At 55.8% G+C, this 23,088-nt stretch overlaps 2 protein-coding genes across 12 annotated transcripts in view; one reads left to right on the top strand and one right to left on the bottom strand.

The window, feature by feature from the left end:
- Cdh23 (cadherin related 23) overlaps positions 1 to 23,088 on the top strand; it is a 369,425-nt gene that overhangs the window by 261,952 nt on the left and 84,385 nt on the right. For all 8 annotated transcript variants that reach the window (XR_015440528.1, XR_015440529.1, XM_087185444.1 and 5 more), the window contains exons 22-28: positions 1,573 to 1,762; positions 2,116 to 2,261; positions 5,307 to 5,526; positions 6,858 to 7,010; positions 8,708 to 8,821; positions 11,397 to 11,545; positions 22,783 to 22,843. Coding sequence is in view for 6 of the 8 variants with exons in the window: in XM_087185444.1 (XP_087041570.1) it covers positions 1,573 to 1,762; positions 2,116 to 2,261; positions 5,307 to 5,526; positions 6,858 to 7,010; positions 8,708 to 8,821; positions 11,397 to 11,545; positions 22,783 to 22,843 (1,033 nt within the window). In the remaining 2 variants the exon portion in view is untranslated. The remainder of the gene's footprint in view (positions 1 to 1,572; positions 1,763 to 2,115; positions 2,262 to 5,306; positions 5,527 to 6,857; positions 7,011 to 8,707; positions 8,822 to 11,396; positions 11,546 to 22,782; positions 22,844 to 23,088) is intronic.
- Positions 12,854 to 17,761, bottom strand: CUNH10orf105 (chromosome unknown C10orf105 homolog). 4 transcript variants are annotated; one of them, XM_004846226.4, is made up of 2 exons: positions 17,434 to 17,761; positions 12,854 to 14,985 (listed from the first exon to the last, which is right to left on the bottom strand). In XM_004846226.4, exon 2 carries the CDS (start codon positions 14,978 to 14,980, stop codon positions 14,591 to 14,593), a length of 390 nt encoding a protein of 129 aa, XP_004846283.2. In that variant the 5' UTR covers positions 14,981 to 14,985; positions 17,434 to 17,761; the 3' UTR covers positions 12,854 to 14,590. The 4 variants fall into 4 exon arrangements, with proteins under 4 accessions (XP_004846283.2, XP_004846282.2, XP_021115247.2 ...); XM_004846225.4 differs by having other exon boundaries at positions 17,507 to 17,758; XM_021259588.2 differs by lacking the exon at positions 17,434 to 17,761 and adding an exon at positions 16,910 to 17,414.

Genomic DNA, 23,088 nt, shown 5'->3' with positions numbered 1-23,088 from the left:
CCAGCCCTCTGCTCTCTCTCTTTCCCCCATAGCCAGGAAGGGGCCAAGAGGTGGAAGCCAGTGCCTACTCCAGCCAGAGGCACTTGAAAGCCACTACCCGGGCACCTCTGGCCCCAGTGAGGGGGAGAAGAGCAGAGCTACCCCGCTGTGAAATTGATCCCATGTGCTTGCCTGCATCGGGTCATTATGCTCTGAGCCTCAGTTTCCCCATCCAGAAAAACGGTAAAAATTCCATCCCTCCTTTCACTGTAGAGAGACACAAAGGGACGCTGGTGTCCCCGTCCATCGGAGAAGGATTGCCTGGTTTGAACCATGCCGCATGTGCCCAAGAGCCTTGTCTCCTGTTTATAGGAAGGTGTGATGTGGTCCCCATTACAGAGGCCGTGGGCACTACGCCAACATGCCCACGGCGTGATGAGGGTGTCTCAGTCCTGGAAGGTGGGGTCCCCACCCCTAGGTCCGCAGTGCTGGGGAGGGAAAGGAGAAGCGGTCTGGTGTGGGACTCACGGTGCCCTCAACCCTGTTCTAGAAGCAGCCTTGGTGGAGGTTCAGCCCTGCCTCGGCCCTCTCTCTCTGGCCTCCCCAGGGCCCAGGGACCGGGTCGCCTTTCTGTTCTGGTCTGGTGGCCCCAGAGACACCACTGGCTGGGGATTAAACCAGAGGAGAGACAGATTTTGCTGCCAAAGCATAAATTCCACACGTCAAGTAAGATGAAGGGCCTGGAGAGGCCCGGCTGGCATTGCTGAATGTTTTGGAGTTAAGAATGACACTGTCCTGATGCAGCCTGGGGACTGTGTCACCCTCCCCGGCTTTGATCTCACCCACCTCTGGGCCCTCGATGGCTTCCATGGCAAAGGGCAGGGCAGGGAGCTGAGGGGCAGGGCCACTGCCATCCTGGCGGAGGGTCTGCCCTCGGTTGGTGCTGTGAGACCTGTGCCACTCTGGGCCCTGCCCAGGCCTGTCACATGGTGTCACAGAGGCCCAATTCTTTGCACATCACTCCACAGTCAGAGGCTCTAGAGGAAGGGAGGGTTTGGTGATAACATCCAGTTTCCAGCACTCAGCATGGGTACAAACTCTACGGCAAGGGACCTGTGGGCTGCTGCTGTCCTGAGTGTCCCTGCATGTCTGGAACGTGCCTGCTGGCTGCTAGCATGGGCTGTGGAGGAACCCTGAGCTGGGGTGGGATCCCAGCTGCGCTGCTTCCCTGGCTTTGAGACCTTGGGAACCTCACTGAGCCTCATCTGTGAAATGGGCGTAATTATGAGTATCCACTCATAAGGCCATGACTGGGTGTGGAGAGGACCTGGTGCCTATGAGACACTGGGCTCCAACTGTCACGGGTGCCTGCTGGTGCCACTGGATGTGCTACCTGGTGTGGTCCTCACGGAGGGTAGAGCCACCACCCCCACTTGTGCACACGGGACTCCCAGATGGGAATGGAGAAAGGGACTTGTCCTTCAGTCCAAAGCTTCCTGTTGCAGCTGCAGCGTCTGACCTCCCTGCTCCTGGGCAGGTGGTGCTCAGGCCAGCAAGTGGCTCAGAGAAGGGGTCTGCTCCCTCCTTGGGCAGGTGGTAGCCATGGACCCAGACCTGGGGGAGAACGGCACTCTGGTGTACAACATCCACCCGCCCAACAAGTTCTACAGCCTCAACAGCACCACGGGCAAGATCCGCACCACGCACATCATGCTGGACCGTGAGAACCCCGACCCCATGGAGGCCGAGCTGATGCGCAAGATCATCGTCTCTGTCACTGACTGTACGGATCCCATGGCTGCCCTGCAAAGTCCCTACTGGCTTAGGCCATAGCCCTTGACCCTCTGGGCCGGGACATCTCCCTGTGCCTGGTCCTCAGGGGCTGGGCCCTAACCAGGAGGTCTGTGTCAGGTCACTAGGAGTAGAGTAATGACCACATCCCAGGTGTGACCCCCAGAACACCTGAGGACACAAGGACCCAGCAGGGGGCGCAAGGTCCACACTGCCTCTCTGGGGCCCCTGGGGTGAGGGTGTTGAGTCTACCACCCTCTCCCTCTTGCCTTTCTTTCTTCTGTCTCTTTCCCCTTTCTCCCATCTTTCCCTCTCCAGAATCTCCTCTCTACCTTGTCCCCCTAGCTGGCAGACCCCCCCTGAAGGCCACCAGCAGTGCCACGGTGTTTGTGAACCTCTTGGACCTCAATGACAATGACCCCACCTTCCAGAACCTGCCTTTCATGGCTGAGGTGCTCGAAGGCATCCCTGCAGGGGTCTCCGTCTACCAGGTGAGTCATCCTCACATCACATTGTCCCCGCCGGCCAGCAGGTACAGTGGGTGACCTTGTGTGCCCTGTGCTGAGCACTCTGTAGGGGAGGCCGGGGGGTGGCAACCCAGACCTCCAGGGAGTGCGTACACGCACAGGCCACCAGCCTTGGGGACTGGACTGGTCATGGCCGGAAGGGGCTATGGGAAGGGGATCAAGCCCCATCTTGAAGGACAGGTGGACTGGAAAGGGGAGGGGCAGCACCACAGGGAGGGACAGGCCGACAGGGAAAGGCAGAAATGAGGGGAAAGGAAGGCCAGGTTGGAGGGTTTCTTGGGGCCTGGTTGTGGAGGTCTGACAATGCCCCTATCCTGCAGGTGGCTCTAGAACAGTCAGATATGTGTGGCCCAGGCACACCCACAGGGACACTCTTCTCCTGGCCTCCTATAAGCCCCAAGGCAGCTCTGTACAGGCCCCTGTGGACATCAAGTATAGAAGCCACCTTGAGCCTGGCCCCTCGGCTTCCTGCTCATTATCTTTCTAGTTCGGGAGCTCTGAAGATGCTGCTTCTGGGAGACAATGCCAGGCAGGAGCTACTAGAGGTGATCAAAATAGACAGTAGATGTTTAAATCAAAAGAAAATTTATTACAGTGAAAAACACATTGCCATCAATCCCCCTCAAAATCCTCCCTTTCACTGTGAACACAGCCCATCATTCTTGCCACTTTCTGAAGCAGTTCTGGAAGTCTTCTTTCCTGAGTGTCTATGAGTTTTGATTAAAAATATGAGTTCTGTTGCCAAATGCCATCCAATAGAAAGGCGGGCTCATAAAAATATTACAGTGTGTCCTCATTCAACTTACCGGATCTGGCACCAGGTGACTTCAGGCTCTTCCCCAAAGCCAAATGACCATGAAAGGTAAACGTTTTGAGTTGATTCAGGACATCAGGGTGGCCACAATAGTACAACCAAAGACACTCAAGAAAGAGGACTTCCAGAACTGCTTCGGCAAGTGGCAAGAATGATGGGATAAGTGTGTTCACTGTATTTTTTATCATTCTTGTATGTAGAAACTCTGGAAGGCCTTCATGGTCAAGAGCTTGGGCTTTAGGTCTCAGGGATGTGGTTCAGTGGCAGAGCCTTTGCCTGTCATGCATGAGACTCTGGGTTTGATCCCCAGTGCTTCAAAGAACAAGACAGAACCAAAAAGCATAAGCTTTGAGTCCAACCAGTATATGTGTGCATCCCAATTCCACCACTGGTGTGCTGTGTGACTTGGAGCACACTCCTCAATCTTTCTGAGCCTTGGCTGCCCTGCCTGTGGAATGGAGAGCACAGTAGTGCCACCCTGTGGGTGTCCAGCTAGACACACGGAGAAAGCAGCCTGGTCCCGGGATTGCCTGAGAGCCATGGTGGGCATTGTCTGTCATGATTTACACTCGAGATTCAGCGGGATCAGGGCAGTCTGTTCCCACTCAAAGAAGAGAGGGTTGTTTGTCAGGATACCAGAGTGGGCAACCTTAGCAGTACCATGCTGGCCCTCTGTGCCTCAGTTTCTTCACCCGTCAGAGCAAGTGAACAGCGTTGCCTTGACTGGGCTCCAGCAGGGGACACCTCCATCCAGGGTGCAGCGACATTCCCCCAAGAAATCCCAGAGAGAGGGGAGGTTGAGAGCGAATGAGCCCCCAAACCCAGTTCTCTGGGGCTCACAGACAGCAGGAGCAGAGCTGCCCACCCAGGCCACTGCTGAGTTCACATGAGGAGGGTGAGGGGTCAGGGAGCATTTAACTTAGAAACAGTCCCCAGGTGCAGGAAGAGGTTCTGATGAGACCCTTCCTGGTCACATCTAGGACCTCAACCAATAGATTTCTGCTAGGTGTGCAGAACTTCTTCCAGGGATTCGAGCTATACAGATAAAATAAAGTAGTGAGCGCCCCATCTTGGGAAGCATTCAAACCAAATCAGGACAGCCCCTTGTCCAGGTTGTTGAATGTGAATTAGTCTGCTGGCTTCCAATGGTGAAAGTCATGGCTTAGTTCAAAGCTCTTGTTTTAACTATTACTGCACATTTTCCTCCAGTGTCTTTTTTTTTTTCTTCCAATACTGGGGATGGAACCCAGGGCCTTGTGTGTGCTAGGCAAGTGTTCTATCACTGCTACAACTCCAGTCCTCCTCCAAGATCTTAAATGCAATTCTGTAAAACCCCAGCAGAGCAGGGTTTTGAATTGGGGTAGCTCTGATGGGGACCAGAGACACCAGTGGGAACAGCACAGGCATGAGAAGGTGCTCTGCCCACACTTGGCCTCTGATGAGATGAACTGATAAATGAAATCTTCAGGTGACTTAAAAAAAGTTCCTGAGGGGCTGGGGATTTCACTCAGTGGCATCTCGCCTGCCTTGCAAGCACAAGGTCCTGAGTTCGATCCCCAGTACCAGGAAAAAAATTCCTGAGCTGGGTGTCGTGGTGCACACCTGTAATCCCAGCACTCAGGAGGCTGAAGCAGGGGAATCACTCAATTCAAGGCCAACCTGGGGTTATATAGCAAGACCCTGGCTCAAAAAAAAAAAAAAAAAAGAATCCTGACATCATCATACATTTGTTGCTGCTGTCTTATAGGTCACAGCCAAGCAGGAGAGGAGTCTGTTGGCTGAGTGGCCTCTGAGCTTGACGTCTGGATAACAGAAGAGCTTTTAAGTAGTGCAGCTGCTGGAAGCCAGCATGGGGGGTGGAGGATGAGGGAAGGGTCCTGGGGTGCTGGAGAGTTTGGAGGCTGAAGCTGCTGCAGACACCACTGGCTGAGCCCGGGGACCTGGACTCTGACTCGAGAGTGTCCCTGGCCTCACTCAGTGTGTCTGGACCAGAACCTGTCTGGACACCTGTGCTGACCCTCAGCCTCTGGGTGGTGACACTGGGGATGGTGGCCGGCATGGGGCTCTGAGGGCAGCAGGTGTGTCTGGCACAGCCACATGCAGGTGGGTGCAGAGGAAGGGAGGAGGGCGCTTTCCTAGGTGAGAAGCATTGCTCCAGTGTCCCTGACCCTCAAGCCACATCCCCTCTGCCTCAGGCGGTGGCCATCGACCTGGACGAGGGCCTGAACGGGCTGGTGACCTACCGCATGCAGGTGGGCATGCCCCGCATGGACTTCTTAATCAACAGTAGCAGTGGGGTGGTGGTCACTGCCACCAAGCTGGACCGAGAGCGCATTGCTGAGTACCAGCTGCGGGTGGTGGCCAGCGACTCGGGCACACCCACCAAGAGCTCCACCAGCACCCTCACCATTCGAGGTGAGCAGGGGCCCTGGGCGGTGCCAGGCCGGGTTGGTGCCAGCCAGGAGGGGAGCCCACACACCACGGCTGGCAACCGGCCACGGGGCGCCCTTCTCAATGGGGCATTGCACACAGTGAGGCCGGCCTGTCTCCACCACCCTGCACAGACCAGCAAAGCCTTGTCCCCACTCCTCATCCTGTGGGTGTAGAACCCCAGGCTCCGGGTGGAAGGACAGTGCTGCCCTGGAAAGAGGGCAGCGAGATTCCTGAACTCTCAAAGATCCCTTAGATCCTCTCCAGCTAATTCCTGTGGTCTCTGCTCTCTGTGAGTGTGGAGCTGTTTCTCATCTGCTTGGGATGTGTCTTTAATTCTCAGGGTGGGAAGGGGACACTGACCCGAGCTATGGCTGTAGGGCCAGGGAAATAAGTGGCAAGATGAGACCTGTCCGTCCCTCACTGGCTCCTGCAGCTCTCATAGGATGGCCTCTCCTCGTTGGCGCCTGAGATGGCAGGATAGAGCCAGGTGTTCTCTCCTGCGGGTCCAGTGTTCGCCTGTGGGTCCTAGTGCCAGTTCGGGGACCCCCTTCTTGGCTAACAATAATGGATAGGGAGTATGTGCAGTCTCTCCAAGGCCCACAGAAGCCCATCATTTTTCCTGGGTAGGGTCGCCTCACTGTGAAGGTCACCCCAAACCCCCATGTGCCCAGGGAAGATGGGCCTGGCATGCAGAGCTGGAGAAACATCTTTAAGGGAAATGAAACCTTTTGGCGGGAAACTTGTCAAAGCCAGCCACCTTCCCTAGGACCCTTTCACACACTGGAGAGGATCTCCCCAAAACCCAAGCCCCTGTACTCTGTCTCTGTGTGTCTGTGGACAAGTCACCAACTGCTCTGAGCTGTGTCCTCAGCTACAGCATATGTGATAACGCTGGCTCCCAAGGGTGCATGAGGGCCGTGTGTGGTCCTGAAGGTGGGCTCTCAGCTTGGGCCTGGCACGTGGAGGACCTCACATGCGGTCCCCGTCATCATCTTTATTAGAATCATCTTTGTCATGGTTATTAGGCAGGTGCTGCAGAAAAGCTCTGCGATTTTCTCTCCTCCCTTTGACAGCATGAGCAGCAACAAGCCCCAGGGGCAGACGGAGGTTGTGGAGTACTGGTCAACTGGGCCCTGGCTCCAGCCAGCCCCAGGGGCCCCGGGCATGAGACCAGGAACTGTTGGCACAAATGCCACCAGGGTTGGTGACTCCCTTGGAAATCCCTCTCCTCCATGGTCCAAGGCTGAGCCAACTGCCCTGGAGCCAGCCTGTCCCAGGCAGAGCTGGACTAGCCCCATGCCCCTCTCCTGCAGTGCTGGATGTGAACGACGAGACCCCCACATTCTTCCCAGCCGTGTACAACGTGTCGGTGTCCGAGGACGTGCCGAGGGAGTTCCGTGTGGTCTGGCTCAACTGCACAGACAACGACATGGGCCTCAACGCCGAGCTCAGCTACTTCATCACAGGTGCGGCCTTGCCTTGATCCCCAGTCAGGCCACCCTGGGGCAGGGTGAGGAGACAGGGCCCACCCCCACCTCAGTGCTCAGCTGCACACCTGCCCACTGTGGTCTGGCTCTGGGACCTCTGGAAGCTGCTGCAAGGGGTTCAGCTGGGATCGAGGACTAACCGAGGTCCCCACTGCACCCTAAGTGATGGTGATGAAGCAGGGGCTGGAGGAGCAGGGCCTTGTCCTTCCCCGGGACCCTTTACTCACAAGGCAGGTCCCCAGCTGTGTGGAGGCCAGTGGTTTAGAACTCCCTCCCTAAATGAATTGGTTTTAGCTAAAAAATGTTGCGGAGCTGTGGCCAACAGTGATGAGGCCGTGGCCAGGCTCAGCATGAAGAGTGGGCAGGGCCAGTCAGTGATGTCTGCCATGGTGCTGGGATCTGCAGGGAGTGGCAAACATGTCCTGAAGTGTCATGTCCGGGAAGAGGATGGTTTGTTTTTCAGCATCCTTCCATGCCTGGCCCACCAGAGAAGTGCTGGCACACATAGCAGGCAAGGAGAAGTCCTCCACGTTCCTTAGCCCACCTGTGGCCATTTAGAGGCTCAGTCTTCTCTTAGCACACCCTCTGTGGCAGCTGCTTTCCACACGTGTGCCTGTGCACTTGTGCAATGCACACACCCACCTCCCTGACACTGCTGCAGCCTGCTCCATCCCAGCCCTCTGGCTCTGCATTCTACACTCTCCTTTCCACAGGGAGCTCTGACATCAGCCCCAAGATTCAGCCACTGGCACCGATTGCATGTTAGTCCCTCTTTGGCCCTGCTAGAGGCCAGATTGTCCCTTGAAGATTGTACTTCATACACTAGGGAGTGTTTGGGGGTCCAGAGACTTTCTCTGGGTACAAACCAACCAGCACAAGGGAGCACCTGGTAGCCCCCAGCACCAGAAGGGGGTGGGTTCTGCTGGCCTGTTGAGAGCTCTTGCAGTTTTCTACCAGGAGCTGAGCAGTCCTGTGCCCAGCTGGCCCCAAGCCTGGTGCAGTGGTGCCCTCTGCTGCCCAGAATGCCACACTGCCTGCCAGGGCTCAGGGAGCCATACACCTGGAGAGGTGACCCTCACCTCAGAGTCCTGAGCTCAGGAAGACCAGCTACACCTTCTCCTGCCCACCTGGCCTAACCCTCACTGCATGGTGCCCTATGAGGGTCACTTGAAGCACTATTCCCACCAAACCCCTGAAATGAGATGCCTGGGGAGAGCTCGGCAACCCCACCATCCTCTGCCACACATCACAGCCCCAACCCGAGCTGGCTGCTCAGCCAACAGCGGCAGTGTGGGAAGGGCCAGTCTCCTCACTCAGCCCAGAAGAGAAACCCAGACTGCATTCAGCCTCTCGAAAGGAACCTTTCTCCTCAGTCAATGAAAGTTAAATGAACTGGGCCATGTGGAATGCCTGGTAAACAGTAGGTGCTCAATAAATGCTAGACCTTTCTGATGCCAGATTTCGGCTGGCACAGCCTGCACCCCATCAGAGCCTGGGCAGGGCAAGTTGGAGCAGTGTGGCTCCTGGATCGCTCTGTTTCTTCATCAGTAATCGGAGGCCAGCAGTGTGCTCTGACTGATCCCTCAAGTCCCCCTCAGGAGCAGAGCTGAGGTGCCACTTCCCTTGCCGGCCCTCGCTCTGCCGCCTGTCCTGAGGCCTCTCTCTTCTTCCCCCAGAGGGGAACGTGGACGGGAAGTTCAGTGTGGGCTACCGCGATGCCATGGTGAGGACCGTGGTGGGCCTGGACCGCGAGACCACAGCCGCATACACACTCGTCCTGGAGGCCATTGGTACGTGCCCACTGCATGCACCCCACCAGGGCAGTCGTTCTGGGCGGAGTAGGGAAAGGGCCACCAGACTCACACCAGTGTCACCAAGCCCTCGGGGATGTGAGGTCACCGCTATGCTTATGCGAGTTGCTAGGATGGTGAGCAGAAGCTTGTCAAGGGGAGACTGAGACAAGGGCTGACATAATGGTGCAAAGGGTGACAGGACCGTGGGTGCAGGGAGGTCAGGGAAGCTTCCCGGAGGAAGCAGCATCCAGGAACTCTTTGGGTTGCAAATTCTAAAAGTAAAATAAACTGATTTCACCAATATGAGCACACAAAGCCTATCCCCCTGGTGATCTAGCCGCAGGTATGGCTGGATTCAGGGCTCAGGTGATGCCATCAGGCCTGTCTGCAGGGCCCGCCTGCCCTCTCTGCACCGCAAGGTGGCTGGCCAGTGGTTGCAGCTGCTCCTCCTTTCCTCCTCGATCCATCTCCCCAGCACAGTCCCCAGGCAGCTCTGGTTAGCTCCTGGGTCCCAGCATCCCCCACTGAGCCCCTCTGCAGCCAGGAGAGAGAGGTGCCCATCCCTGAGCTGGGGTGCTGCACCTGCCCAGAATCCCAGGCTTCAGTGTCAGGGAGTAGGGAGTCCTCAGAGGGACACGGTCTTCCAGGAGAGGGCAGGGGCTGATGGACAGACACAGGGTGCCCACCACGGTCTTGAGGGCCAAGCAGGCTTTCAGTGGGTGGAGAAGCCTCTCAGGCACTTGGGGCAGACGAACCAGCTCATGCACACACCTGGAGGGGGGAGAGTCCTGTGCGTGTGTGTGTGTGCGTGTGCGAGTGTGTGTGTGTGTGTGTGTGAGACAGCTGTCCCAGGGTGTGACCTACACTGGGAAGGAGAGGCTGCCATCCAGTAGGGCTGGGTTGTGGTTCCAAACACTGAGTTGGAAGTTTGGTCTTTGATCTTCAAGCAGTGGGGAGCCCTTGAAGACTGGAGGGGAAGAAGAGGTGATGTGGCCTTTGTGCCCCAGGGCCCTGGGCCCCTCAGCAGCGTGCATTTCTGTGTTTGCAGTGAGCTCTGTGTGAGATGGGATTGAGCTTTCTGCACCTGGCTCTTGGCAGCCCGCTGTCCCCCCAACCTGGTCATGCCCGGCTGCCTGAGCCCTCTGCCCTGCTCTCTTCCCATCCTGGGTGCTACCCTGCCCTCTGCAGATGAGTCATCCTCAGGCTTCAGCAGGATGGCAGGGCTCAGTGTCTGACTTTCTAGAAGCTCTCCCAGCTCGGTGTCTCAGCTGGATGGAGCTGGCAGGGCCCTGGGGTGGCCAGAGGCTGGTCTAGGGAGGACCTGCCCTGGGGCAGGCGACTGCACCCATATGTGGTCATCTGCCCTGGGAAAGGATGGAGTTACCCTGGGTCCCCAGCCAACTCCTGCTATCTGGCTCCTCCCTGGGGCTACCGCCACACCCGAACACATAGCCCTAACTTCCGAGGAGGACAGCCCAACAGCTGCCTCAGGGCTGGGCCGAGGCGCCTGTCCTTACCACCCCTGCTCAGCCCGGGTGAATCCTTAGGTTTGGACGCCAAGCAGGTCCGGGACCCTGAATGCAGAAGGCCCCGGGCTAAATCTGACCCCCACCTTTATTCCTCTGATTTGTGTCATTTATAAGGAATGACTAGAAGGTGTGCACACTAAGAAATCAGGACATTTTATTTAAAATTCAGATGTTTAATTTTTTGAAAAACCAGAAGTTCTAGTGTCCCTGGCCCTCATCCTGCCTGTCCCCTGTGGAGTGCAGCCAAGGATGGTGTCCAGGTGCCCCAGGTCCCTTTCCGGGGCCCTGGGATTGTGGGAACCAATCATCGCAAGCTCGGTAGCTTAAAAGAAGAGAAAGCGTCCTCTCCTGGCTCAAGAAGGTATTAGCAGGGCCACAGTCCCTCCAAAGGCTCTAGGGGAGAGGCCTCCCTCGACCCTCAGTTTCTGGTGTCTGTAGGTATTCCTGAGCTGTGGCACCATCTTCACTTGGCCTTCTCTTTGCTCCAAATCTCCCATTGCCTTCTCACTCTCATCCTCTCTCTCTCTCTCTCTCTGTCTCTGTGAGACAGACTCTTACCATGCTGCCCAGGCTGGTCTCAAACTCCTGGTTTCAAACCCTACACCTGCTTCAGCTTCCCAAGTGCTGAAACTACATCTCTTATTCTACAAGGATACATTGGGCTTCTGGCCCACCTGATAATCTAGGATGATCTCTCAAGATCCTTGATTTAATTGCATCATCAAAGACCTCTCTTTCAAAATAAATGAGCATGCACAGCTTCCTAGGGGCTTACCCTCTCCACCTGTCTGAGCCTCAGTTGCCTCCTCCAGGAACTAGGGAGGATAATGCCCAACCACAGGGCTGCTGTGGGGACCGAGTGAGTTAGAAGAATGCCCGGCTGCTGGTGTTATGTGAGTACTAGATATTGTTAGTGATGTTCTTTATCTGCAAAGGAAGTCTCCAGACACAGGCCAGCGTAAGGTGACGCAGAGCAGGGTGCATCTCCGGCCAGTGCCCAGGAAGTCTGCCCCTTGCTAAAACCTGTCCTTCGTCTCCCACAGACAATGGCCCCGTAGGCAAACGGCACACAGGCACAGCCACTGTGTTCATCACCATCCTGGATGTGAACGACAACCGACCCATCTTCCTGCAGAGTAGCTACGAGGCCAGCATCCCTGAGGACATCCCTGAGGGCCACAGCATTGTGCAGGCAGGTGGCCATGGACCCTGGGGCAGGTGGCAGGTTGGGGAAGGCAGGGGAGTGCTCAGCTTGGAGGGTGCAAGCTCAGTTGCATCATAGCATGGAGGGTGGGGACAGGAGAAGGTCTGGGGTGGGCCTGCTGCTCGAGAAGTGGTCACTGCTGTGAGAAAAAGGGCACCCAGCTCCCTCATCCCTCCCAGGGAGCATGGGCCCCAGGTGGTATCAGCTGAGGACAGGTCCCTGGCCCCCCAACAAGCAAGAGGGCCCTGCTCTCCCTGTCCTGGCAGCTCTGCAGCCCCAACGCACCCATAGGGGCCTTTCAGAGCAGGAATGAGGGGAGGTCACACTTTCCCAGAAAGGAGCAGGGGAAAAGAGCCAGGCCCTGCTAGGCCAGAACAGAGTGGCTTTCATAGCCCTTGGCCGAAGCCCCTTTTTGGAAGCAACAGGCAGAAGAAGAAAGGGCTCCTTTGCCTTGGAGCAGGAGAGCGACCTCTTCGAGGCTCAGAAGGAAAAGGAGGAGGACCTCAAAAATGAGCTCATTCCCCCTCTTCCTGACCCCAGCCAGCCTCATTGCCAGGTAGGGAGGGAGGCCAGGAATGAATGACTCTCTTCACCAGCTGCAGGGCTTTCCTAACAACTCAGCCAAACACAGCAAATCTGCGCCTGCCCTGGGCAGGCTCTGGGCTGGGGCAGGGATAGAGGCTGGGAGGCACAATGCCTATTTCCTAATGTGGGGACCAGGAGCAGACAAGAAAGGGACTGAGACCAAGGAGCTAATTCCAGGAAGCCCTGGGGATGTGCAGGAGTCTGGTTCCAGGAAGAGGGTTCTCTCCCTCTGGCCTCAGCTCTGGAGAGCCCCCCTGAAAACTATGTGAGACACAATCCAGCCTAGTATCTGCCTGGCTTACTGATAGGCACCCCAAGACCCACAGCCCTTCCAACATAGGGGTACAGACAGACCTCTGAGAGCCCCCCATTCCCACAGCTTTTCCTTCTCCTTCAGGCATCCAGGCACCCACCCCCACCCCCACCCCAAGGGAATACCTCTGCCAAGCAGGGCCTGCTGGCCAGGGAACAATGTGTGTGTGTGTGGGGGGGTGGCAACCCACAGGGCTCAGGCCCTGGGGAAGCAAACCAGGAAGAGGCAGGAGGAACAGAGCTGATGGGAGGAGGCCTGCCCAGTTCCTTTACCCCAGAGAACTGGTTTCTATTTACACAACACTGCTCACGACCAAACTCCTAGAGTCTGTGAGTAATGTGAGGCTCTGTCTTAGTTACTTTTTCTTGTTTCTGAGACAAAATACCCAGCACCCAAAGTTAAAGGAGAAAAAGTTTATTGTAGTTCACAGTTGGTAGAGGTTCTGGCTCCAAGGCAGGGTGGCATGGCAGAGGGGAATCGCAGAGGAGAAACAGTTCATGGTGGGCATAAGGCAGCAAAGCAGTGACGTAGCAAGCACAAACTGAACACAGCAACCCTCTTTCTGTCCCTTATATTCTATCCAGGCTTCCTGCCCTTAGGGTGGGTAGCACTCACACCAGGGAAGGGCACCCTTAATCCTACCCAGAACTATGCCAAGCCAATCAATGGACTAATTTAGTAATCATACACCCTTGATCCCAGCATCATACTCTAGATCTGGCCACCTCTGAAAAGCTCCATCTATGACCTCATGAAAATTTGGGGGGATATCTAGACACAAGTCATGGCAGGCTCCTTGCTTCTCCCCCCTCCTTCTTAAGGAGAAGTTCAGGTCTCTGGGTGCCTCCTCCCATGCCCTATGAGGAGTTTCTGGCAAAGCTGGGTTCCCCATCTGAGGTCAGACTGAGCTGGAAGAGGGAGAGGGAGGGAAGGGAAGGAGGGCAGGCAGCCAGGTGCAGTGGCCCCTCCAGCAGGGCCTGCCTGGAGAGCGGTCTTCCTTCTGGAGACATCAGAGGGCAGATGGGGCCCAGGGTTGTGCTGGCTTCTTACAGGTCTCCTGCTGCATTGGGGTTAAGGATGCATGCAGCCTGGGCAACCTTCACCCCTAAACAAAGGTTCAATGCTTCTATTCCCAGAGCTGGCAGGTCAAAGCAGGAGGTTGGATAAGATCTAGCTCTCCACAGGCTCCCAGGCTTGGAGGAAAGAGACATAGGCAAGACAATGTAGGTTACAGGAGGAGGAAAGTCAGAGTTCCAGGCAGGAGGGTAGTTTGGCTGGAGGAGAGAGGGCTTTGCAGAGCAGGAGCTGCGTGAAGCATAAGGTGGACAGGGAGGACAGGAGGTTTCCTGGAGTCTCAGCTTTCCAAGAGAGACACATTTAATTCAGGAGTGCAGTGTACACCAGGGTGGGAGCTTTGGCTGTGTCCAGTGGGCATTAGGGAGCCAGTGAAGGTTTGGAAGCTGGGGAGTGACAAACCCAAGGCCCAGTCATGGAGAAGACCTGGCTGGCTGCCCTGGGTCCCAGCAGAGTGGGGTGGGTGTGGCCCAGTGGTGGGTGGGGCCTGGCTGGCTGGCTCTTGGGTAGGAAATAAAGCCCTCTGCACACTCTCCCAATTGGAGACCCATACCCTGTTTAGCCTTGGCCTTGAGTGGAAAAATCTAAGTCTCTCGAGTCTGAGAACTCCATACTGATGGATCAGTCAATGAAACACAGAGCGTCCGATATGGGCCAGGATGGAGGTCCCACAGCTGTCCTGGAGGTCTAAACGGTCCCACTTGAAGGGAGGTGGCCTCTTTCTCTGGGTGGGGCACAGGGCAACTGCAGTACCTCCTCAGTACCCAGCTGCCCTCCCCTCCTCCTGCTGGTGGTAGCCAGCCCCCTGCCTCCCTGGCACTGCCATCACCTGCCCTGGTCTCTCCTGATCTTTCCTGTATGACCCAGGGGTCGTCAAGCAGGCAGCAGCAGGGGCTCTATAGGGAGAAAGTCCTCTTCCAAGGCCACCTCTGGGAAAGGACCTGGACTAGGCACCCGAAGAAGCCCTTGGGGGCGGGATGTGGGGCATGGGTTGCTTGGGCTGCCGTCTGTAGTCTATGGTGCCAGGTAGGAGGTTCTGCAGGTAAACCTGGGGGCCCCTGTCACATCTTGGTAAATTCCGTACAGTCACTGTCACCGAGGCTGTCGTCGGGTCCCCGCAGGGGGTGTGGAGGGGCAGGCCGGCCCTGGCCCCGCCTGAAGCTGTGCAGGGAGCCACGGAGGGAGCCCAGGCGCTTCCAGAGCCTCAGGTGGGGCTCGCTGGGGCTGGAGGGGTGGTGGGGCAGGCACTCCCGCGCCCGGCAGCAGCTTGGGTCCAGCGCAGCTGGCTTGCAGAGCGTCAGGAACAGCAGGCAGGAGGCCAGTAGGAGGAAGATGCAGGCCAGGGCAATGAGCACTGGGAGGGCGTCTGCCACCTCTGCGAGGGTCCCAGGAGTGGCTGGGGTAGTGAGGAAGGCTGGGGTCCCAGTGAGGCTGGGGCCCTCTGTGCTCATGGTGCCTGCAGCAGAAAGGGACAGAAGCTCAGAGGCAGATCTGGGGACCCAGGGTTGGGGATGGGAGAGACACCTGGAGAAGGTTGCTGGGGACTGGGTGTGGTAAAACTGGATAGCATTAGGGCCACATTACAGGTTAGGACAGTGGGGCTGACAAGTGATAGTGCTGGGCCCAGTCTCCCTGGGGCCTCTTTCTGCTATGCCTCCTGCATGTCTCCCACATTTTAAAATCAGTTTTCATGAATTGCTATAATCTTAGGCTTGGGAACTTGGTATCTAGGGCTAAATACATCAGTAACTTGCCTTATGACTAGGAGCACATCCTAGATTATAAGATACTTATGCTGGCTGACAGGGACCCTAGCAGCTATCTAATGACAGGGCTGCAAACGGGCAAGGGTGGCCCACAGGTGTGCTTCATTAAGTCCTTGTAGCCTTTTTAATTTAATTGTGACTATTTTTTTCTAAAGGAAGATTTCAAATAATACCGGAGTACCTGGCTTGGCTTGAAATTTCAGAATTTCACCTCTAGCCACAGCTGTTCCTTTTAGACAAGGGACTGGCACCCAGCTTGGCACACTGCCCCACAGGCTCACCTGCCTGCCCCTGATATTCCTGCTGTTACTTCCTGATGCAGTCCAACCTGCTCCCGTGGCAGGTTGGGACACCAAGACTCAATTAGGGGAAGGCCACGCCTGAGGCCCCATTGAGAGCTGTGGCCAAGCAAAGGCCAGAACCAGACCTCCTGGCTCCTGGCCCCATGACCTCCCCTTCCCTTTGGCCCCCAACCCTCTCTCTGAGCTCAATGAGCTGCTCCTGGAACAAGTGAGGAATAAGGCCTGGAAGAGCTGTCCAGATGGGCTGGAAACTGCCTAAGACTTCATTCACCTTCGGGGCATTTCCGTTATCATTTAAGTTCATCCATTCAGGAAGGAGTCAGTTGGTCCTAGGTGGAATATGCCCCGGTGGTAGATAATGATCTCAGAGCCTATCTGGCAGGTGACACTGGACCAAAGGGGACAAGTAGGCAACCCCCTGGTGAGCAGTGGCTAGGCACCCAGGCTAATGGTGCCAGTGCCGAATGCAGGCCCATGTGCCAAGCTCTTCCTGGTTCCCAAAGGAAGCCAGAAACCTGGATTTTTTTTTTTTTTTAAAGGCAAACATTCTTGATGTTTACATGTTAGCAACTAATTCAAATTTATTTAAGGCAAGAAAGGAGTGGGGAGAGGGAATGCAAAGGCCAAATAAACCGGATTCCAAAAAAATTTTAAGTGAATTTTCAAATATTTGAAACACCACACAGGCTAAACAAAACGTATCAGCGGGCTCCATCCAGTGGATGGGCCAGCATTTGTGATGTTTGACTTCTACAAACACAGGCCGGGAAATCTAGAAGAGGGTCCAAGAAAGACTCAACATTTCTGTTTGATCTTGCACTCTCCTCATGCTGGGTACGGCAGAGTTTCCTCCTTCCCAGCTTGCTTCTTAGTGTCCCTGCAGTTTTAAGAGTCAAATTTCTAGCACCAAAGCCCAGTCATGCTGAGGCCCTGCAGGTAGCTGTGAGAATCCCCTTGGGCAGGCAGCGGAGAGGAGCATGGTGCCCAGTCCCCTGTCCCCTGGTACCCGACCCACCCCAGGCACTCACCGGCAGCTGCAGGACCTAAACTCCTGGCTCCCTCGTCCAGCTGACTGAGGGCACCCAGAGCTGCCCACCGCACTTGCGCCTCCCACCCGTGCCTTTCCGCCACTCTCCTGACGCTTGTAGACCAAAAAGGACGCCTCCCAGCTCCCAGCTGGAAACTGTGATGCCTGTCTGGAGAGCGCTGAGGCCAGGCAGTGTGGGTGATTGGCCTTCCTTGGGTCTGAACAGAAGGGATGGGCCTTGCCCACTGCCATCTCCCGTGGGGAGAGACCCAGCCGCTCACTAACCTGCTCTGACCATGCTTGGCTGCAGTCAGAAAAGGGTAGTCAGAGGTGGGTGAAGGCTCTGTTCGACTCATTCTGATGCAATTTCTAGGCCTGTGGATGAGTCTGAAGAACCTGTCAGGCTGACAAAAGGGGCCCAGGCTTCAGGCCTTGGCACTGGCTTTGATTGAAAAAATAAAAACAAACAACCTTATAAGAGAGGTTAGCATCTGAGTGGTTCCTATGGCAGCCAGGGAGTCTGGAATGCTTGAAAACAACCAGACACCGTCCCCAGAGCACGAGGCAAGTCCAGTGGCCAGGTTCCCTTAATGCTCCTGCAGCTGCCTCCAAACTAGGCTGGGGATCATTCTGGGCAGTGGGGGATCTCCCTTTCTCACGTGAGCCCTGCTCTGAATGCACCCCTGCGAGATCATCTACAGCTTCTTTCTTTGAGTTCCTCAAAGCAGGGCCCATAACAGTGAGGAGACTGCTGTGTGGCCTGGCATAGCTGTGCCCCTTGCTGGCCTTGTTTCCGCCTCTGAGCTTACCCTATGTCCTCCTGAGTCGCTGAGGGTCTCATCCCCCACCTCACCAGGCCTTCTCTGCAGCCCCAGCACTGACCTCAGAGCCAGCTGCAGCAGCCCAGCTCCTTGGAGGGAAGGTCTCTGCAGCTGTCCCAGGAGGCCGGGGGAGCACCGGATGGCACTGTGCCTGGCCCTGCCTGGGCCCTGCGTGCCCTGCACCCTTCAGCCTGACCCGCCAAGTAGGCCTGTGGCCCTCACTCTGGCTGGACCTGGCTTTGCTGAGAGAGTGGGCCTGCCTTGGAGGAGGGGACAGCTGAGCTGGTAGAGGTGGCAACTGGGGGGAAAGGGAGAGGTGTGGGCCTCACTCCAGCCGTCTCCTGGGAGCCCTCTGAGGGGGCAGGCGCTGGGGGGTGCGGGGGGAGGGTTCATCTGCCTCCCAGCCACTAGGCTGGCTCTCCTTTTCCCCCTTAGAAGTTAGAATGGTATGGTCGAGGCAGCCTGTGGGCCGCTATTCAGTGCCTGCCAACCCCCAGCTTACCAGGGAGAGGGGCTACATGCCTGAGGCACCAGGAGGGAACAGGCAGAGACCTGCCCTGCATTCCCTAGGCCCCTGCAGTGCCCCTGGGCCCGGCTCTGCCAGGCCTCAGAGAAGTGCCTCCCTTCCAAGAGGCCTCCAGGCAGAAGGGAGGGGCAGAGGCATTTGCAAAGGTCAAAGAGGTCACAGAACAGAAAGCACAGGACTGAGGGAGGATCATGCTCCTCTGGGCATGGGCAGGCATGAGGTTCTCTTCAACGCACTCACTCACTCCCTTCCCCGAGCTCCTTCTCAGAAACGAGTCTCCCTGGCAACCAGCTGCCCGCTCCGGAGCCTGGGTCTTGAGCAGCTTCCCCAACAGGGGCCTGCAGATTCCTAGAAGGTGACACAGGAGGAGTTGTGGCTGTGTCCGAGACCTGAGCCTGGGACCCGGCCCATCTCTTAGAGCCCATAGTCCTTGACCACAAAAAGAGGCACTATCTGCCAGCCCCGGTATGGAAAGGAACCTTGCCTGGACTGTCAAAGGCTAGAGAGACCTGCAGGGAGCAGCTGACACAGCCCCTTCTCTCAGATGACAAAACTCAGCTCCAGAGAGGTGTGGCCAGCCCAGGGTTGAAGTGAGTTAGTGATCTGCAGGATTTGGTGCTGAGTGGGCAGCAGGTCCTGACACTGTATGAACAGCATCAGGCCGAAAGAGGGCCCCAACACCCAGAGAAGGCCCGCCTGCACTGCCCTCGTTTTCCTTACCCTCCTCTTCCCAAACTGAGGATAGTGTGTCTCTGGCCCTGTTCTCCTGAGATGGCTGGGGTGAAACTTGCAGGATGGTGCAAGCACCAGGGAGGCAGGCATGGAGGGATCCTTCAGGCTTCCTCTGGGCAACTCTGGCCTCCCTGCCCTGCTGCCTCCCCAGTCTGGACTGTCAGACCCACCTCGGCCCTCTATTCCCAGCTCCTTAGACTCCTCAGGGAAGAGGAGGGAAGGAACTCCACAGCAAGGGGCGACCCAGCTGTCCCCACTTCAGTGTCCACCAAGAGGGCCTGCCTGGAGAGGGTTACAGAAACCATCACCACCTCTCCCGTGTTGGTACCAGATGAGAGGCTTTGTAGGATTACTTTTACCCTTTCCTTCAACCCCGCAAGGCTGGGCCCAGTCTACAGGTAGGAAACTGAGGCTCAGGGGTGTGAAAGTACTGATCCATCGTCACACAGCCAGTAAGTGACGAAGCCCAGATTCACACTGGGATTATAAGCAGCTCTCTCTAGCTCTCAGGTTCTTGTTTGGGGGCAACAAATATTGAAGCCAACAAAAGAGCAAGCAGCAAGCAGGTGGGGAATGGCCAAATGCCTGTTTCATAGAAAGAAAAGAAAAGAGCTCCCTGCTTGTCGGGGAGGGGTTTCCATAAAGCAGAAAAACCTTGGATGTTTAGGTCCATTGGCTTTTTATACCGTTTTTGGGACCGGTGTACTCCAGGGAAAGCAGGCTTGCTCCTGGTTGCAGGGAGGCCTTTGAAGTCCGGAGAGCAAGCTGCTTCATTTGCATTTCACCTCTTCCAAGGCCTTCCATGTGGTTAGGGACCTGTTCTTTGTCCCTTGCATTCCATTAGGCCCTGGTAGTCAGTTTGCTTAAGTTAATTATTCTGGCCCTCTGGTATGTTCACTCACAGTTTACTTCTGGTTAACTGTTCCTCAGGACCTGTACCCTGTCTGCCTCATTCCTTTATCTTCTGGCTTCAGGATGTGCCTGACCTAGAGCCCTAGTTCCTCTGGCTCCAACAAACTCCCCACCTTCTATGCTCTTTTCAAGTCCTTAGGTGCAGTTATCTTGGTCTCCGCAGGTCCCTTGAGTCCAGTCAGGCCAAAAGTGCCGCCAGCCAGCCCCACCACTCTGTGCTCCTTGCTTTACCAGCGTGACCACGGCCGCAGCGCTGGCTATCAGGGCCCTCCCCCTCCCCCAGCTCCTTCCCCTGTGTCCCCCTGAAGCCAGGACAGACAGAGTTCCCCCAGTCCCCTTGGGCCCCTCAGCAGCCCCCTCACCTGCTCTCTCTGCTCCCAGCCTAATTCTTCCCAACCCTTTCTGTTAATCCAGGTCCTCCCCATCCTTCCAGGCCCCGCTCTTTCTTCTGGGGGCCTGTGCCCAGTCCTGCCTTCAGTGGGCCCTGCTGGCTTGATCATTGTAAACAGGATCCAGTCACCCTCTTCTCAGGAAGTTTGTCCAATGGGCAGAGACAGGAAAGCCTGTTTAGGATCTGGGAGGCAAGAAACAAAGCCTGATTCAGATAACCTTGGCTCAAGGAGACACATGCTGGGGCAATGCTGGGGTTCCCCATGGGCACAAAGGGACGATCCGAGGGGAAAGGTGGGGTTCTGAGGTGGGCCCCAAATACTGCAGTGCTGTGTATGGAGTGTGACCTTCATCATTGCTCCCTGGACATCGGCTTGGTGCCCCTCACAAGAGATTTACACCAAGTCATCCACACAGTCATTCAACAAACATGTGAGCCAACTGTGTGCTGGGTCATTGTTCTAGAGACTGGGGGTGTAAGTGCACACAGTGGCCCCCTTCCTATGGGGAAACGAGCAACAGACAAGGTGTAGGGTGTTGGGGGATGGGGGCAGGGAAATGGGTCTGGGAATGTCGGGGAGGCTGCATCTCAGAGACCATTGTCCCTCGGTATCTGCAGGGACAGCAGGTTTCAGGACACCTCAGATACCAAAAATCCATGGGTGCTCAGGTCTTTGTATACGCACACACATATATGTAACTTATACTCATCCTCCTATGTACTGTATTATTTTAAATATATTTTTATTTTTAATTAACACACACTAATTGTACACATTTATGGAGTACATTGTGACATTACACACTCTCAATGTGTAATGATCAGATCAGGGTAATCGGCATATCTACCCCTCAGACATTTGTCATTCTTTTTTGTTAGGAACATTCAAAATTCTCTATTTATTTTGAAGTACAGTGGTACCTCGGTTCATAAACTTGATTCTTTCCATGATTCTGGTCGCCAACCAAACAGGGCAAGAACTGAATCCAATTTCCCCATAAGGTCAACATTGCACCTAACCATTGAATCTGATTCAATTCTCATCCAACTCAGTTTTTGACTAGAATTGTGAAAAGAATTAAGTTCGTGAACTGAGACACCACTGTATTCACTTGATTGCCGTCAACATAGTTATGCTGCTGTGCCATAGGATGGTACAAGTTACTCCTGCCGCCTATCTGCACCATGTACCTGCCCCCAGTCCTCTCTCCCCTCCCTTCCCCACATCCTTCCCAGGCCCTGGGAGCCACTGTTCTATTCTCCACATCCTTGGAATGAACTTTCTGGCTTCCGCATGGATATAAGGTCATGTGATATTTGGATTTCTGAGTCTGACTTATCTCACTTAACAGCACATCCTCCACTTCATTCCATCCATGTCTCCTCATGGGGCAGAACTGCCTTGTTTTTGTGGCTGAATAATATCCCATTGCTCCTGCAGGCTTTAACTCATCTCTAGATTCCGAATAATACTTAATACAGTGAAACTGCGAGGTCAGCAGTTCTGAATTGTTTAGGGAATAATGCCATGAAGAAATGTCTATACCTGTGCAGTACAGACATAGGTTATTTTAGTATTTTCAAAATGTGGTTAGTTGAATCTGCAGATGGAGGACTGCACACTGTTTAGGGAAAGCCTGTGAAAAGATGGCATTTAAACAAAAGCCTGAAGGAGGTGAGGGAGAGGGCAGGCAAATATCTGCAAGGAGAGTGTGTCAGATGGAGGAAACAGCATAAGCAAAGGCCCTGTGGCCAGCACACACTTAGTGTTCAAGATCTGCAAGACCAGTATGACCACAGCAGAGTTAGTGAGGAGGAAATGGCAGAAGAGGAGCTCAGAGTGGTGGTTTCTCTACACCTTACTACAACACTGACTCACTCCCTCAGCCCAAGATGAAAAATCCCAGCAAAGGCTGTGTCTGTTGGGCTTTGATCAGGCAGCCACACCTGCCCCAGTCCCTTCAGGCCACAGTGGTGGAGTCAGAAAAACCATGGTGGCTCCAGGGTGCACCCCAGGGCTGATGTGAGGAGTGGTGAGAACAGGAGGGGCTGTCTCAGATTGGGAGCCTCCAGGACATTACAGGGCAGCTCACCACAGAGCCCGAGGGACACCATGCCAGGGCTGCAGGTGTCTTTGGGGAACACGGCCTCGGGGCACTGCTGTCCGGGTGTCCAGTCCCTGGCTTTGCAGGACTCACCTTAAGGCCAGTGTGGTTCTATCAGTAGCCTCAGAGCTAGACTCCCTGTGAACGGTGAGAAGCACCAGACAGGGCTCCGAGTTAGAACAACACTCCCCCCACAAAGCCCGCAGAGACAGCACTCGAGCCCCAGTGCAGCCCAGAGGGCTGGGGTGATCTGAGAGGAGACAGGGATGTGTGTGCGCGTGCGCGACCATGGAGCAATCACCCGGATGCCGGCTTCCTGGGCTTGCATCTCCGTAGGCAGAGCCCGGCTGGGATGGCCTGAGGGGCTTCAGGGCAAGGGAGTGGGCAGGAAGCATCGGGATCTCAAGGCTGACAGTGGAACAGTGGAGGTGAAGGAGGATCCCAGTGCTTCGGTGCTGCTGCCCTGTGCCTGCTCCCCATACCCCAGAACCGCGGGAGGGGCAGGGGCAGAGGCGGATGTCCTCAAGGGGGATGAGCAAGACTCGTGTCCGTGGGAAAGCACAGGTGTGGGGGTGAAGTGAGGTGAGGTGGGGGGCGGGGGGCGGGGGGCTCCACAAGCATCTCCCTGCCGCGAGGAATTAGGAATAACTCCAAGTCTTGCTCTCCTTCAGCTGAAAGCCACCGATGCGGACGAGGGCGAGTTCGGGCGCGTGTGGTACCGCATCCTCCATGGTGAGTGGGCGGCCGGGGTGGGGGTGGGGCTGCGGAGCGTCTTGGCGCTGCCAAGGGTCTGAGACGAGGCCAAGGAAGCCCCAAGCGATGAACATGGGTGCTGGGCCAGGGAGGAAAGGGGAATTCTCCAATTATTTACACCAAGTTCCATGCATTCTAAGTGAGAGTGCTGCATTTGACTGCCCTGGTTTCAGTGTCTCTCTGTGTCACAGTCCCCCAAAGCCATCAGTCTGACTGAGGGGGCC

This window comes from Heterocephalus glaber, unplaced genomic scaffold (genome assembly GCF_053883595.1).
Source record: "Heterocephalus glaber isolate CG9 unplaced genomic scaffold, H.glaber_assembly_v1.0 deba00001497, whole genome shotgun sequence".
Lineage (NCBI taxonomy): Eukaryota > Metazoa > Chordata > Mammalia > Rodentia > Bathyergidae > Heterocephalus > Heterocephalus glaber.
Note: the sequence above shows the minus strand (reverse complement) of the source record. Positions and strands in the feature narration are given on the sequence as shown.